Genomic DNA, 16,924 nt, shown 5'->3' on the forward strand with positions numbered 1-16,924 from the left:
ATTCAACAATTATGATACAGCTAAATACCACCATGCCAAGTAGAGAACACAATACCAAACCTCCAGCCCGGTTGCATTTAGAAGACTAGAACCTTAATACGAAGGTTACATATTCCGCCTAACTAACTAAAACAAGGTAGGGAATATTCAGATCTATTAAGTACCAGTCCAAACTGAACATTCATTGGTTTTAAAATGATTTCAACCACAAAGATTCAATATCGACTTAGCTACAACTTCAGAACAAAGTCTTAATAAAACTCTAAGTTCATTTCTCATCCCACCAATTTGTAAAACATTGAATCCACTCCACAGCCTAGGAATCGACGATTAAAAAAAAACACGTGCAGAATACCAAATCTCTACTCTTTGGTTGACTTGTTGATCAGGGACTTGTGAATGTGTGGGATCACACCACCTCCTGCAATTGTCCCCTTGATCAGTGTGTCAAGCTCCTCGTCCCCTCTTATTGCCAATTGCAGATGCCTTGGCGTTATACGCTTTACCTTCAAGTCTTTGCTTGCATTCCCAGCCAACTCTAACACCTCTGCTGTGAGGTATTCAAGAATAGCTGCTGAGTAGACTGCAGCAGTAGCTCCAACACGCCCATTGGCAGCAATCCTCGATTTCAGATGTCGGTGGATCCTACCCACTGGAAACTACAATCACAATACATAACAACAAATAAGTTCAACTACAAAGCTGCTTTGTCGTCGTTGAAAACTTTACAAAATTGTGGCAGCTCTAACTAGACAATTAACCAAATATCAGCGCTCAGTTCAGTATTAAGACTATTAACTGATGGATTTAAAGGAAGGAGGGTAGTATTCAGCATGAATATAGAATTAAGGCTGCTTCGGGATATACTGCAGTCATATTATTTTTAGATAGCATACTTGGATGATTATAAATCATATATTCATCTACAAGTGCACACTAGTATCAAACAGATTAACACCATACGTGCTAAAAACGAACTTTTCAACCAAATTGTAAGAAACACAATACATAGCCATTGCAATGTAATAGTCTGCAATAAGAAAAGAAAGAAAACAAAAGTGTATAGTCGTCATGAAGCGTTGGTGCTACAACACAAGTATACCACCCTTTTATGAAAGTCCACACAACATGGAGACCTGGGAACTAAGCCATAAATCCACTAACTCATTCATAAACAAGTAAAATCACTAACTACGAGAAGCTAAAATTAACTCAACTTCTTACAGCTTATCATACACCGAGAAAATTCTGATAGTACTAAGAAAAAACTACAACCACAAGTTAGACTGGATGAAGTTGTAAAGGTGCTCAACCTTGTACATCAAACAAAAAGGAACTTTTTCTTTTTTTTGTTTCTTCCATAAACTTATCAGCTTAGCACTACCAGAGTGAATGGTATGGATGGAAACACAAAGCTCTGAGAAATGACAACATATCTTCCAAAATTTACATGATATACTAGATCCTAAACACTTACCCATGCTATGTGTGCATATTTTAGCAAATAGATATGTAACACGTGGCAGCATCTTCTTAAGGCTCGGATATGGTCTTGGTGTGGGTAGAAAGTACCAGAACACACTTCAAGTCCAAATCCTCTCACTTCCTAGGTTCGGAACAGGTTCGTGGGCTTTGGAATTAGTTGGAGTAGTAGGTTCGTATAACCAACTCCTAAATATGAACTCCAAATCCGGAGCTCTAACTACCACTCCGAATCTAAACATGTTTTCTGTTTGTTTAAGTCAAATAAAGGAGACCTATTTGACTTGGGAAACATGGGGCTTCTAGAAGAGTCAAGATGAGACTTAACAAGAGACGGTCTCCTAGTTAAACACTAATTGGGAAACCTCATCTATTCTTATAAATAGAATAGTTGAACTACGCTTTGAATTGGATATTGACAGGATACCTAGGCAGCCATTAAAGAACGTGGTTCAACTCATCATCTTTTACATCTCCTTTTCTTCTTGATCTAATAATTCTCATTGTTCTTTGATCATCAACAAAATATTTGTGTTTCTAGATTAGAAAAAATCATCACACAATTGGCGCCGTCTATGGGGACACCATACAGAATTGATTTGATTTCTTGGTCGAAATTTTTTCGGTTCTAGATTTTCCTACCCACCAATTTTTCTTGGGTTTGTTGTTCTTTAAAATAATATATATTTCTTTTCTTCACTTTGATTTAAAATCATGGTTACTACAAGAGCCAACGCGAATCAAGGTAATGAGGGAAATAATGAGATCAATAACCCACATGTTACTTCTCAAAGACAATCTAGACGTAGAGGAGATCATCGTTTTGGACAGGGGCGTGAAGAAGATGAGCCTAACAACGATACTCCCCAATCTGCCATAACCAACCAAGCCGTTATAGATGCTATGATGGCCGAACGTGGCCGGCAGGAGGCTTGTTTACATTTTTTCCAAGACTACTACCACACGAAGGAGGGTCGTTCACCTCCAAAGGTGTTGCCTACTGATGGAAACTCGAGGGGGCAGTTCCGGCCACCAAGTCTCGACCATGGTGAGGGCTACTTCCCTACGCCTTATATCCCTTACTTCGCTGGGTATCATAGCGACCAACCAGATTCGGATTATAATCCGGAATTGGATCCAACCCGACACTCGAGTTCACACGGACCTGACTTCTCTTGGTATTCAAGTTCTCAAGGTACGAGGGATGAACGTCTGAATGTGTTTCCCCAGAATCCACAACTATCAAGGTCACCCTCGATACGAAGAAAACTTTCAGTTCCAAGGGAACCTTCATTGCCTCGGAATCCCTCAGTTCTCCGATTCGGTTTTGCAAACTCCTCCACTCGATCTTGGGAACCGGAACCACATTATCATCGAGATAAGAACTATAAGAGTCCAGGTCCAAGGTACAACAACGAGAGAACTTCAATTCATAAACCAACATACTCTTGCACAACTCAAGGCACAAATGCTAGAGGAACTGCGAGGTTCACAACCAACCAAGATGGATGAGTTAGTTGTTCAGTCAGCAATCAAAGGAGACATTGGAACTCCTTTTTCACGACATGTTATGAGTGGATACATCCCCCATGATTATAAACCACCGAAGTTCTCTAAATTTAATGGCAAAGGAGATCCGGTCTCTCATGTGCTCGGTTATAGTCAAGCAATGGTGGGTCTTTGTAAGAAAGATCATTATTTGTGTCGGTATTTTGCTTCAAGTTTAATGACTTCGGCATTCATCGGTACGCGAAGAAAGCCTGTAAGATCCATCCACAGTTTAAGGTATTATCCATCAATTTCATTGCGAAATTCAGTTGCAACCGACCCTACATTAAAACCGCTGATGCACTATTTGACATGAAGATCCGAAATGACGAGTGTATTAGGGATTTCACCAAAAAGATTTAACGAGGTTCAATTGCCTGTTGACAACGTCGATGAGACCCTCGCCATTGTGGCCTTTAGAAAGGAGTTAGATCCCACTTCTGGTCTATACATGTCCTTGAAGAAAAAAAAGTCTACGAACATAACACAGTTGCAGGCTCGGATCGATAAGTATGCGGAACTGGAAGAAAACCAATTGGATATGGAATTTTCTCATAAAAGAGTGATAACCAGTGTCACCTCCGCTCCTGTTGGTAGGAGCTCTGCTAGTCATTATAATGATAGAAAGTCCGAGAAACCACAGTCGGAATACAAGTTAGTCGACAGGAATTCCTATCAAGATAAGTCCAAGAGACAAAAGATGGTGACACGTTCAGAAGGGATATATATTTCCCCCACAGGATAGAGACTTTACCACTTTAACTTATCCTTATGAGGATATCTTTGAAGTTAACCAGGAACAAGATGTTCATGAAAAATCCTCCAGTGGTGAATCTCGATGCTAACATGTACTGTTTCCAAATAATATTACACTACTCTTAGTTTCTAAGAGACAAAATTTTCACAAATTTGGATCTGCTTCCAATATATTGGGGGCATGATCTATGCCAATCAATTCTCAATAAAAGTTATATTTCTCTTTTCAGAGCATTGTTTCTTTTATAATTTTCTGCTGGGATACTTTTTGGATGTTGGGTCAGAGATCCCATATGTTGGCCAAAGTCATATCAGAACCTTTATAAAGCTTTCTCGGGATGATGAGTGAAAGATCTCATGTGTTGTTCCCCGTGTGATGGAGAAAGTTTAACTTAGCTTGGATTTTATCCTCCTAAGAGTAGTTCTAATGCCTTATGCTTATAAGTGTCGGTTTATGCATTAGATACCAGATCATTTAAGGACTTTATAAGAAATAATACAAAAGCACACCCTACGTTCCTATAAAGTCTTATTTCTTAACAAAACTAAAGGTATTTACAGGAATCGAGACAGGGGCAAATGCAAATAAAGAGAAAAAAACACCACTTCCTAGCTAGTCTGGAACTTCACGTTCCGAACTTGTCCAAGTTCGAAACTCCACTTCCTAGCTAGTTAGGAACTCCACGTTCGAAACTCTACTTCCTAGCTAATCTGGAACTCCACATTCGGAACTTGTCCAAGTTCGGAATTTCACTTCCTAGCTAGTCAGGAACTCCATGTTCGGAACTTGTCCAAGTTCGGAACTCCACTTCCTAGCTAGTCAGGAACTCCACGTTCGGAACTTGTCCAAGTTCGGAACTCCACTTCCTAGCTAGTTAGGAACTCCACGTTCGAAACTTTACTTCCTAGCTAGTCTGGAACTCCACGCTCGGAACTTGTCCAAGTTCAGAATTTCACTTCCTAGCTAGTCAGGAACTCCACATTCGGAACTTGTCCAAGTTCGGAACTCCACTTCCTAACTCATCAAGAACTCCACGTTCGGAACTTGTCCAAGTTCGGAACTTAATTTGCTAACTAGTTAGGAACTCCACTTCCTAGCTAGTCTGGAACTCCACGTTCGGAACTTATCCAAGTTCGGAACACCACTTCCTAGCTTGCCTGGAACTCCACGTTCGGAACTTGTCTAAGTTCGGAACTCCACTTCCTAGCTAATAAGAAACACAGAAAGTCCAAGTTGATGATCGCTTCTCCGAGTAACAAACCCAAACTGTTTTTGTGGACGGAAGAATCGAAACTACATTGTCAACTACGCATACCGGCCTATCCAAATTGTATTGTAACTTGACATATCCGGGCTGCCTCGACAATTGAAAAAGTCAAACGGATTGGCAAGGTCATCGAAATTGGTAGTGTGCGATCAATTGGCAAAGTTGGGGCGGTTGACCTTGTGATTGGCCATAAAGTGATCAAGGACTTCGGTTGCGGCGTTGGACACATGAGTGTTCAGCTTCGGAAGATGGTGAAACGACCATTAATGGCGAGCTTGTAGTTTTTCTTTTACGATGAACTTTTGGGGTGCAAAAATCCAACTTGTACAAGATTAAAATTCAAGTTTTGATTCAAAAAACAGCATGAGCAAACCCATAGTTCATGGTCATAAAGATTTGGGTGATAACAGCAAAAAACTTCAAACATCCCATTAATGGTGGACTTGAAAATATGTTCAATACTTCTTTCGACGAAATCGGTGGGCATGAATGCAAAAATAATGATTCGAACTTCACAAATTCTTACTGGCGGCAGCAAAAGAACTTGTATGGGGTTTACAATACACAAGAGTTATACTAAATGAAAAAGAACAAGGCTTATACCAACAAATAACAAATAAGAAAGGAAGGGAATCCTTTACTTTTTCTCTCCTCACATGTCAATTCCGGATGAGTTAAACCCAAGTCTGGGTCATGGTGATAATTGGCTTGGCATGTCTTGATGACTTGATTTATCCAAGTCCGGATCATTATTGGGTTTGGCAAAGTTGGCATGTCTGGATTTGATGAATTGAAATTCAGGTTCGGGTTGCAATTGCAAAGTTCAAGTCCGAGTCATGGTGGATTGTTGAGGTCCGGGATCTGCCAAGTCCGGGTTTAGCTCCGAATGAATGGTTTGGGATTGACAGCCTTCGAAATTTCAATTGCACATACCGTCGACATTTCAGCACCATAACACGAAATATTACGGATATAGATTGGATTTTGGCGGGTCGAGCAAATATTTTCGGATGAGTGATTATGGCTTGTACATAAATTTCGATGAGAAAATTAAGGCATAAGATGTCGCGTACATTTTTACCTGGCCTTTTTCCTTAAGAGTTTGATTCACAACCCATGAATAAAAAAGGGGGGCCATCTGTGTGTGCATATTTTAGCAAATAGATATGTAACACGTGGCAACATCTTTTTAAGGCTCGGATATGGTCTTGGTGTGGGTAGAAAGTACCAGAACACACTTCAAGTCCAAATCCTCTCACTTCCTAGGTTCAGAAGTAAGACACTTCCTAGGTTCGGAACAGGTTCGTGAGCTTTGGAACTAGTTGGAGTAGTAGGTTCGTATAACCAACTCCTAAATATGAACTCCAAATCCGGAGCTCAACTACTAGGTTCGGAGCTCTAACTACCACTCCGAACCTAAACATGTTTTTCTGTTGTTTAAGTCAATAAAGGAGACCTATTTGACTTGGGAAACATGGGGCTTCTAGAAGAATCAAGATGAGACTTAACAAGAGACGGTCTCCTAGTTAAACACTAATTGGGAAACCTCATTTATTCGTCAAGATGAGACTTAACAAAAGACGGTCTCCTAGTTAAACACTAATTGGGAAAGAACTACGCCTTGAGTTGGATTCCTATTGACAGGATACGTAGGCAGCCATTAAAGAACGTGGTTCAACTCATCATCTTCTATATCTCTTTTTCTTCTTGATCCAATACTTCTTATTGTTCATTGATCATCAACAAAATATTTGTGTTTCTAGATTAGGAAAAATCATCACACACATGCCAATTCACAATTACAATTCTCCTAAAATTTAAGTGCATACTCAAGTTTCTTTAGAATAAACTTCTTCATCATACCACTATACGGCATTCTTATAATATCACCATAAAAGTATAAAACCCTATCTAACAGTTACAAGCCTCGAGATAAAGTACAATGTGATTGTGGGAATTCTCCAGCATCAGTCGCTTGGATGTTTCACCGTCTAATCAGTGCTTATTATGTACCATTTTCAAGTCTATTCAACATTCTTGTGCTACCAACGTTATAATCTAATGAAAATGATATGAAATACACTTCAGTTGGTATAGCCCAAGGCCATGGTTGTTTTAAAGTGTCACCTTCTAATCAGTGCTAATTGTATACCATTTATGAAAAGCTTACAACATTATAATTTAAACACGGAGATGCAGGAATGAGTAACCGCATAATTCTTCATTTTCTGAGTTAATCACTTGTCTTAAAGCATAGCACTGATACAAACTGTTAGGCAGAAACTGGTTCAACAAAGATCCAACTCTGTTTATACCCAACATGAGAAATCTCACTCAATCTATCACAAAAGTCACATATTGACACAAATGCATTCTTCACATGAAAGATAAAAGACAAGTAACCTCGTAGTACTACTCGATGCTCATCACATAAGAAAACAATAGTATTACAGCTGTTAATGACTTTATCATTAAACCAATATCAAAAGTCAAGTCTTAAGCAGAACCGACATACTAAACATATTATAGACCAAAAAAGTTCAGTCCTTTTTCATACCCAAAATCACCCACATGAACATGAGAGGGAAGACTTCCCAAAAGCAATTGAGCTTGAAGACCAAGGCACGACTGATGTGTTGCAATATCAAAACCTTGAGACATTAGCTTCAGTTCATAGAGCATAAACATTGTGAGCTTGCATACTCTAGATAAAAGCATATATAACTAGCTACCATTTTTGACACAAAGTGTTACAAAAGGATGAATATCTTTCCAAATGAAAGCACTCACTGAAAACTTATAATACTTTACTACTTTCTTTTCCAATTTGTGACACCAAAGCATGAATATTACACGTCAATATCTCAAACAATAAAACGTGGCATGACTGTTTGACCAAATCCATGTAATTAAGCAAGGACAAAAGAGTAAGGAAACAGATCACTAAGATTGTAAAACAAAATGAAGAGGTGTAAATATACGACTACATTAGGAACTTCATGAAATTTCTATGATATGATAATGACATCCAGATTACGACATGGACTCGCATATCACAGTACAAAAGGAAAAGATACACTACATAACGCCCTAAGGAACAAGCCTTCACCAACAGATAGAGAAAAGGCGGTAAGACATCTGCTTTGAGAGATGAAAGATTTCCCAGAGCATTAGTTTTTCAGAGAGCCTCATCCAAGGCAAACCTCGAGGTCTAAACATCCATAGCAATTTGCGCCGCATACAAATAAACAGAGAATCGTGTCAAATTGACAATGGAAAACAATGCGAAAACCTTAGCATGTGTCATAACATGTAGTTATTACTTCCTCATGCATAAGAGATGTAATATAGTCCTAAGGGATGTTCTGGAGAGTTAGACTAAGGATAGGCAATCATATACTCTACTTGAGAAAGAAAAATGGCCACTAAACCAAAAACGTCTATTGACTATATAAACCATCAAATAAATCTGGAAGATATGCAGTAAGAATAACTAACCGTAACAGCCAACTAAATGGAATAATATGGCAACATAACACAGTGCATACGCGCCAAATCCAATAAAGCATTTGACTCACACTTCTCAGAGTTTTAAAAAGTGATATATGAAAAAATAAATAAACATTCAAACCAATGACCTTTTCCACATTTGTTAAAAAAATGGGAAACAACGCCAAATTGGGCCGAGTATTTCAAGGGCAGTTTACATGTCCTATTCTGTATAATAATACATGACTGCAATGTATATATAATTCACACACAACACAAGAAAGCAGGTTTTGAATTAATGTCCATGTCCATTAAGTACGTCATCTGCAAGACTGCAACTACTATACACTCTTCATTTATCAACCCCACCTCAATTATTAATTACTTTCAGAACAATACCTTCAACAAGGACCACTACCTAAAACCTACTCCTGGGACCACCTGAGCAGCCCATGGTTTAAAAAAAAACATCCCTGTATCCGGGTGTACTATAGCATTGACCACACTGACAAAAAACACAAAAAGTGAAAAAAGACTTTTTTTACCTGGAGACCGGCACGTGATGACCTGGAAACCGGCTTCTTCTTGTCCTTGTCCTTGTTTGCTGTTGTTTTTGCCGCCAAAAGTCCCTTCCCACCTTTTCCCGCCATTTGTTTTTTCTACACAAATTTCGAAAGTAAGATATGAACTATGAACGTAGAAGTTTTAGTTCACATCTGGAAAAAAATATATAAGACGGGATTATTATAAAATAAACAATGACACGTCTCCCAATAAAATTGAAAAGTCTTGGGAACTGTTAAGGATCAGGTTTTGGAAAATCTAGTCCCGGGACTTGTGGAGAACATTTTTACTTGATAAATTTTATCTCCGGTGAACCATCTGAGACTATTTTCATGATGATAAGAAGTCGAAATTGAAAAAATAAAAGCAAAGCGTAAGAAATGAGACTTAAACCATATAAAGGAGTGAGCGAAGGAGAGGTACCTGGTTAGATTGATCGGTCGCAAGGTCAAGTGGTTTGGGTTAAAAACTGGGTGTCGGTTTGGGTTTAAATATATCGATATTTCCGATATATATCCACCGAAGACTGACGTTGGAAGTGTATTTTACCAATCCTGCCCTTCATTTTGAAATTTCCAAAATACTATACGATATATATCGGCGAGATATCAAAGTGCAATTCCGAGATATCCGATATATCTCGGTTTTTGGACTGAAATTTTGGGCCTTGGTTTAAATGGTAGACTGGCGTGGTCATCGTTTTGATTGTTCTGCAATCTCGAGGAGTCCAACAGAAGCTAAAATCATTTTTGGATTACTAAATAATAATTGATAATCACAAGTCACAACCATCAGTTTACGTTTATCAGAGTGTTGTGTACTTGAGTGTAATCAGTCGTATATCGAATATCAATAAACTCTGCAATGACTTGAAATGCAAGAGCCCCATCAATAACACGTACAAGTTTGACCGATGTACACAATGACCAAACAATCAATTACAGCAACATGAACTTGAGTTTTTAAATGGACGTTCGTTAAGATTGAATGTTGTAAGTAATGATAATTTTTTGTTTAGTTGGTTGATATTTAGGCTGAGTCCAATAGCTTTCTATTTCTTCAAAAGTGGAGTCCAAACAGGCGGATTTGATTTCCTATCTCAATTTTACTCGAGTAAAATATATAGAGTAAAATTGAGAAATAGAGAGTGTGTTATGAGTTACTTGAATTGGCATTGAATGAACAAAGTGCATTTTACGCGACTTGAATTGGCGTTGAATGAAAAAAGTGTGTTTTGCGCGAGTTGAATTGGTGTTAAATGAACAAAACCAAATTGTTTAAACTTTAAAGTGTTTGACTTGGTCTAAGCGTATAAAGTATCTCTTCCAAACCATTGGATCCAATTTCGTACTCTTTATCTTTAAAACAACCTTTTTTCCCAATTTTGCAAATACAGAGTTTGGAACATTGGACTTAGCCTTAGAGCATTCCCAATGCAAGGTGACTTTGAAGAGAAATAGAAACTTATTGCCCTTATGAGCAAGCAAAAATCAGTAGCTCAATGCAAGGGTGATTATGGAAGTAGCTTTTCACTAAGTAACAATGAGAGTAGCATTTGGTACCGATATTATTATTGAGTTGTGAATTTCGAACGGATGTTTCATTTTGTCCCGTATTTTTTGTTCCAATTTTTTTTTCTTTAAGACCAAATGTTTTATTTTGTCCCACGTTTTTTTTTTAACAAGTGGAAATTTTATTAATAACGAGATTTACTTTAATTATGACAAACTTGCAACAAATTGCGCCGCGTGTCCTTTATGAATAGCAAATCATATTCTTCTAAAACAAACTCATTACAACCACCCATCATTCTTGTGTTTCTCTATTTTTCATGTCGCTGCTCTATTTGATGTTTTCCCACCTCAAAAACTCCATTCACAAGCCCTACCAACGGAGAGGCTCAAGTTACATTAACACATGTATGTTTCCCCTTAGACCAACTGTAGATCAAGATATCTGGCTGGTAGGAAGTGTTGATATGCCCTCATTCGGATTAGTGAGAAAATTGACGGGAGCCTTCATTCTTCACTTGTACCCCCAGTCCAAAATGTATCACATAAGATGTCTCTAACATGATCATCTCGGTATTTGAAACATAAAATATTTACACTGTGTTGCATGGCCCCCAAAAGCATCCAGTCTATTTTATTTTATTTTATTTTTATTTTTGGACAGGATATCTTACTGTCACATTTGCAGTGGGCAACACTTGATAGCTTTTCACCAACAAAATAGTTGCGAGAAGAAATAGTTATATGTGGCCTATATGGAGGTAACAAGTTGTTGCTTGCATTGGGAATGCTCTTAAAAGGCCGGCTCAACCTATAGCAAAATATTTCTTAGGACCTCACTTGAAAAAGGGCCCTGGACCATTCCTCCCAAATGAATCTCATGGATACAAACTATAGATGGGCATGTGTTGCTATTATAAACAGAAAGGCCCAATCCAAATTATACACAATTAACCAAACTAAATATCTACTTAGTTCTATTTGTTATGGGCCCTTTGATTACTCTAAAGTCTTTAATTAATTTGAGTTTAACATAAAAACAACAATATAAAATTTACAATAAATACTATTATTCGGTGTTGCTTTATTTTTTCTCCACAAAAATAAATTAAATGCACATGAAGTAAGGTGGTAATGTAATTAAGTCTTTTGCACATATTGAGCCAACACTAATTTAAGTTTCCATATTTTATCCATAATTTTATTTTCAATATTTCATTTCAATATCATTTGTAAAGTTTTACGGTTCGATAGAAAAAATTGATACTTACAATGCACACAAAATTTAATTTATTGATATGAGAATGCCCATTTTTAACTTTAGTTTAGGCCCGGAATGCCCTGAGCCAACTAGGGGTTGAAACTCGGGCGGGTTGAGACATAATCCAAACCCACCCGAAGTTTCAAATGCTTCAACCCAAGCCCGGGACCAAGTCCTAGTTGGTTCTTAAATCGACCAATTGGGTTGGGTTGGGTTATGTCGGGTTGATCAAACTTTTATGATTTTTTTTTGAAATTATGAGGTAAAAAACACCAAAATCGAAATCTTTTAATGAAATTAAAGAGATTTGATTGTTTGGAAGGAAAACTAACTTTGTTAATTACATTATCCTACGTTATATGAACTCCACTTATACAAACTCCAAAAAAGAAAAATAATAAATTAGAAGCTGATTTTTGGAGGAGATGTTATCCCCACAATATAGATCATTCTTAGAAAAAATCAACACATTTGAAGATGTTTCGTTGTATCAAAATTAGCTTACAATGTTATAAAATTATCCAACGGTCCAGATTTTTCAAATTTCAAAACTACTTTTGACAAGGTTAAACATTTTTGGTTGGGATGATTTTTTGTAGGGAGATTCTCCATTATAAGAAGACTGTCTTCACCAATAATCAACCCTCAATTCATCTTATAAATCCACTTTTGGTGGTGGAGTTCATATAATGGGCTCGATATGCACACGAGCTCGGGTTTTTCGGTTTTTTTATATTCTAACCCGAGCCCAACCCAAAACCGAGTCGGGTTTTGATTTTACAAAATCAATCCCGGACCACGAATCTGATATGTTAGCCCAGGACCAACAAAAGTCATGTTTTAGTCCATCTGGCTTGGGCTAACCCGACCCAAATTCCCTAGAGCCGACCCTATTACTTTTATTTATTTCTACTTCTTATTATGAAGTTGTCCTTTCACAATAAATAAAGACCGTCTTTCTTGTATTTGAATCTTGAATTGAAAAATTATCTCGTTTTGGTTTGTTTTTTCAACTCTTTCGTTTGTAACTTGTTCAAGACTTCAAGTTAATTGTTTACTTTAGGGAGGGGTTGTAGAGACATATATATATTATAAAACACATAAACAAACTTAAAATAGTTATGATATTTATAAGTTTCAGATTATGCTAATTTTTTGCATATACGATCTCCTAACAATTTTATACATGGGGTTACATGTTGCATTAACTGACTCATCACATACTTGTTTAATTAGTTTTTTCCATTAAAATAAAATAAATAAATAAGTTATGTTAGTCAATTTGGACGTCAGACAAAAGGAGTGCCTACATCGTTACAATTGAAATCGACGATCATATGTATTCATTTTTTCCATGTTTAAATTAGTTAGAAGATCATATGTACAAAAAATTAGCCAAATCTAAAATTTAGAAATGCCTTAACAATGATGAGTTTGTTTACGTGTTTTTGTAATACATACATGTCCTTAGAACCTTTATTAAGTTGTGTTGTTCCAATTTTATATCATTTAGCCATAATTCTTGGATCTTCACTGACATATTTTTATGTGTGTTCCCTATTGTGTTTATTTGTATGATTTAGATTGAGATTTGAATTTAAGATTACACAGAGATGAAGATAACTCTTATTAATAAAATATACTTAGTAGGTGCCAACTAGCAAAGTTGGTAAAACCGAAGATAACTCTTATTAATAAAATATACTCAGTAGGTGCCAACTAGCAAAATTGGTAAAACTTTTGGGTGATGATACCAAAGGTCTGGGGCTCGAACCCGGCCAGCATCAAAGAGTTACTGATCCTCATTTAAAACAGGCTTACCAGTATATATATCAGCCCCGCTCCTAGACGGACATCCGTTTACGGATTTTAGTTAAAAACCAAAATTTCAAAATATTATCTCGCGAAGGGTTTTCTCAAAACTCTCTCACTCGCTCCCTCTCTTCAATTCTCTCTCCAACTTTTTTTTTTTTTCCAGAGACAGAGAGTTGAAAGTTGACAGAAAATAGAAAAGAATCCCAGTAAAGATTTCAGTTTCAACACTGAAATCCCAGCAAAAGAATAATTACATTTTCTTAGTCACATACTCATATTCGTTTCAATCTCCTTCATATCTCATTTGTTTTTCGTTAGGAGATCTGCTATGACGAATTCACTTGTTCGAATCGGTACCGTTGTAAGACCCCTATTTTATTTTTACATTATTTTCGTAACAATATTTAGTATGTCAATATTTGATTATATTTTCTAGTCAACATGCTAGTATGTGGGTTTGACTTTTGATAGAAAGAGAAATGGGGGAATACCAAATAGTAATTTTGAATAATGTTAATATAGGAAACTAATATTTGAATTTTGAATGTTGGGTATAGATTATCTTTAATTTTCGGAAAGTTTTAAATAAGAAGGAAACAATATATTAACATAAGGAACTTAATAGATATAATACTTTTAATAGAAAATAAGATTTCCATAGTTAGGAATAAGGATATTTAGTAAAATTGGAAGTGAAGCAAAATATATGGTGTCTCCAGAGAAAGTAGTTTTTCTCAAAAACACAAACAGCACACTCAAGCAAAAATGAAGAAAAATGGCGGATTTTGCTAGCTAGCTGGGATTGGTTATCGCATAGTCTTTTTCGATATTTCTTTTTCTCGTCTATGCACAGAGAGGTGAGTAGTTTAGTTTCATTTTTTTTTCTCGTCTATACAGAGAGATGACTTTACTGTAGGACTACATGTTTTCGTTCATTTTCATTTTCTGCTCATTTCTGTTCAACAATGATTCTTCTCCTTAATGTTTAAAACTTATTAGATTTGTTAGGACTATCGAAACCCTTAGGTGGTTGTAAAGGGAGGCGTGAGCCCCCAAACCTCCTCCCCTGTAAATATTCAATACTGCGATACTGAGGGGTTGGATATTGTATGTATTTTTGTTTTTTGAACTGTTTTGTTTGTATTGCGGGTTGGTTGTTTGATAAATGGTGGTAGGGGGGAGTTTGAGGGTGGTTGAAAGCTTCAAGAACGTTAATGGCGGTCGGATCTAAGAGTTGAGAGGTGTTTTCGAAACTGAGATTTGGGGTTTCTTGGTGAAGTAAAGTTGTGGGGTTTTTCACCCACACAAATTTTCGCTGGGTTATTTTTGGGTGGTGTGTGAAGGATTTTTGGGTGGCTAGAAGCTAGTGCTGGTGTTGGGAAGGAGATGACCCGTGAGAGCGATCTAGTGCTCCCGGTCGGTGTGTAACTTTTTTTTTAGACCTGTGAATAATTAGTTGGGTCAAACCACAACAGTTTTTGTTTTTGGGCCAATTCTTTTATCTTTTGTTTTGGGCCAGTTTAACATGTTTATGTGGGCTGGTCCATAGAATATTAAGTGAATCACATAGGCCGGGTTAAATAATTTTAAGGTCTGTTTCGGTTAGTTGGGCCAAATCAGTTTATGGGCGGGGGTACGACTTAAGTTATGGAACCGGGTTAGCTTAGCCAAGTTGGTTAGGACCAAAGTTTGATTTGTTTTAAATATGGGTTTGGGTGAGGACCAGTTGGGATGACCACCGATTATGACTGTTGATTGTTGGGTTTGACTATTGACCCGTTGACTGTTGACTTTTTCCAAAATGTTATAGATTGAATTTTACGGACCAATCCGACGATAGGATGTTGGTGATACTTGTATAAACTTGTTTGTCAGTATCTAATATAGATTTGACGTTAATCTTGTGTGAATATTGACACGTGAAGATAGGGAAATTTTAAGATGCATAGATATATACATTTGAATAAATTACGTAATGAAAATCCTAGAACCTAGCTACCACAACTCATGTGATTAGCCCTGTGTAGGGCCTGTGCAATTTGATTGGTCCTTTTGGCGTTTTAGTTAATCTGAATGGCCCTTCTGGTGTAGCCGAATAGTGGCTTGATTATCTCGTTCGCAAACTTTAGAACGAGACGCGCGTTATTTTTATGCCGAATAGTGGCATTACTCACATAATGGCTTCCGTGTGGATGTATCATGTTAAGGTAGTTACGCGGGTGGTCCAAGATGTGAGGGGAGGCATGTGGAAACTAGGTAAAACATAGAGCCGAAACTAGGTAAAACATAGAGACGACGTGTTATTAGGGACACTTGATAAATGTTACTTCGGTGTGGTTATTGATTTAAGACTTTCAAGTTAAGTTTCATTTTATGCTATGATTATTACAAATTGTTTTGCAGAATAGTGAGTTAAACTAATTATTCTTGCAGAGAGGACCCACTCTGCGATAGAGTATGCATAAAGGTAAGTACTAGGATACCATACGTTTGATTTACTCTTAGTTAGAAGCTAATGCGCCTCGGTGGAGGAACTACCTGCCATATAAAGAACGAAATTTTATGTATATCTAAATGGTTTTTCTAAGGCTACTCATACTAGCATTATTTATAATGGTGACCCGATTTGCATGTTTGCTAATCGGGTATGTTCTTATATGAACATAGTCGATCAGCGTGGACAAGGGTTAGTTGATGTTCGAGAAGGTGGTGTGTTGCTCGTGATTGATGTTAAGTATTTATTTTTAATAAGATGTCGGTTCATTTTTCCTGAGAGATGTAGTGGAATTTGTTGGGGACATATGTTTGAATTTATTTTATGAATTCTTAAGTGAAGAAGTTTGTAACTTAATTTTGATTGCAAGTTTTCATAATGATAAGTTATTGTTAACAATATTTTATTATTTAGATTTTTCCGCATGTGTTATTATTTTCTTAAGGGTTATGTAATAGATTGGGTTTTGAGGTTGTTGTCACATCTCGGATATCGAGGAGTCGGATATAATTTATATTATCTGATTTATCAAAATTCGGGGTGTAACAACCGTTGAAGGGGATTTGGTTAAAAGAGCTTTAGCCGCTTTGATTCAAGACATTAGTGCGCACATAAGATGTCTCTTGGTTGCTTTTGGAGTCCTAAGTGCTAACAGAGGAGAAAATATAGCATTTTGTATTTGTTTTTTAATGTGGGGGAAGAAGCTTAGATCAGGTCGCCCTTCAGAGCTGCAATT

The 16,924-nt window shown here is 37.0% G+C and overlaps 1 protein-coding gene and 1 long non-coding RNA gene across 3 annotated transcripts; both read right to left on the minus strand.

Moving 5' to 3' along the window:
- Positions 1–161: 161 nt before the first annotated feature.
- Positions 162–9,943, minus strand: LOC147499894 (putative histone H2A variant 3). Of its 2 annotated transcripts, XM_086561656.1 has the most exons (4): positions 9,774–9,943; positions 9,531–9,690; positions 9,089–9,202; positions 162–659 (listed from the first exon to the last, which is right to left on the minus strand). In XM_086561656.1, the coding sequence occupies exons 3-4, from the start codon at positions 9,191–9,193 to the stop codon at positions 363–365; spliced, it is 402 nt and encodes a 133-aa protein (XP_086417782.1). In that variant the 5' UTR covers positions 9,194–9,202; positions 9,531–9,690; positions 9,774–9,943; the 3' UTR covers positions 162–362. The 2 variants fall into 2 exon arrangements, with proteins under 2 accessions (XP_086417782.1, XP_086417783.1); XM_086561657.1 differs by lacking the exon at positions 9,774–9,943 and having other exon boundaries at positions 9,089–9,259; positions 9,531–9,593.
- LOC147499895 (uncharacterized) lies at positions 7,981–9,080 on the minus strand. The gene is made up of 2 exons (XR_015196122.1): positions 8,553–9,080; positions 7,981–8,265 (listed from the first exon to the last, which is right to left on the minus strand). It is a non-coding gene; the product is annotated as an uncharacterized LOC147499895 (long non-coding RNA).
- Positions 9,944–16,924: the final 6,981 nt, after the last annotated feature.

Source organism: Coptis chinensis, chromosome 5 (genome assembly GCF_015680905.1).
Source record: "Coptis chinensis isolate HL-2020 chromosome 5, ASM1568090v1, whole genome shotgun sequence".
In the NCBI taxonomy this organism is placed as follows: domain Eukaryota; kingdom Viridiplantae; phylum Streptophyta; class Magnoliopsida; order Ranunculales; family Ranunculaceae; genus Coptis; species Coptis chinensis.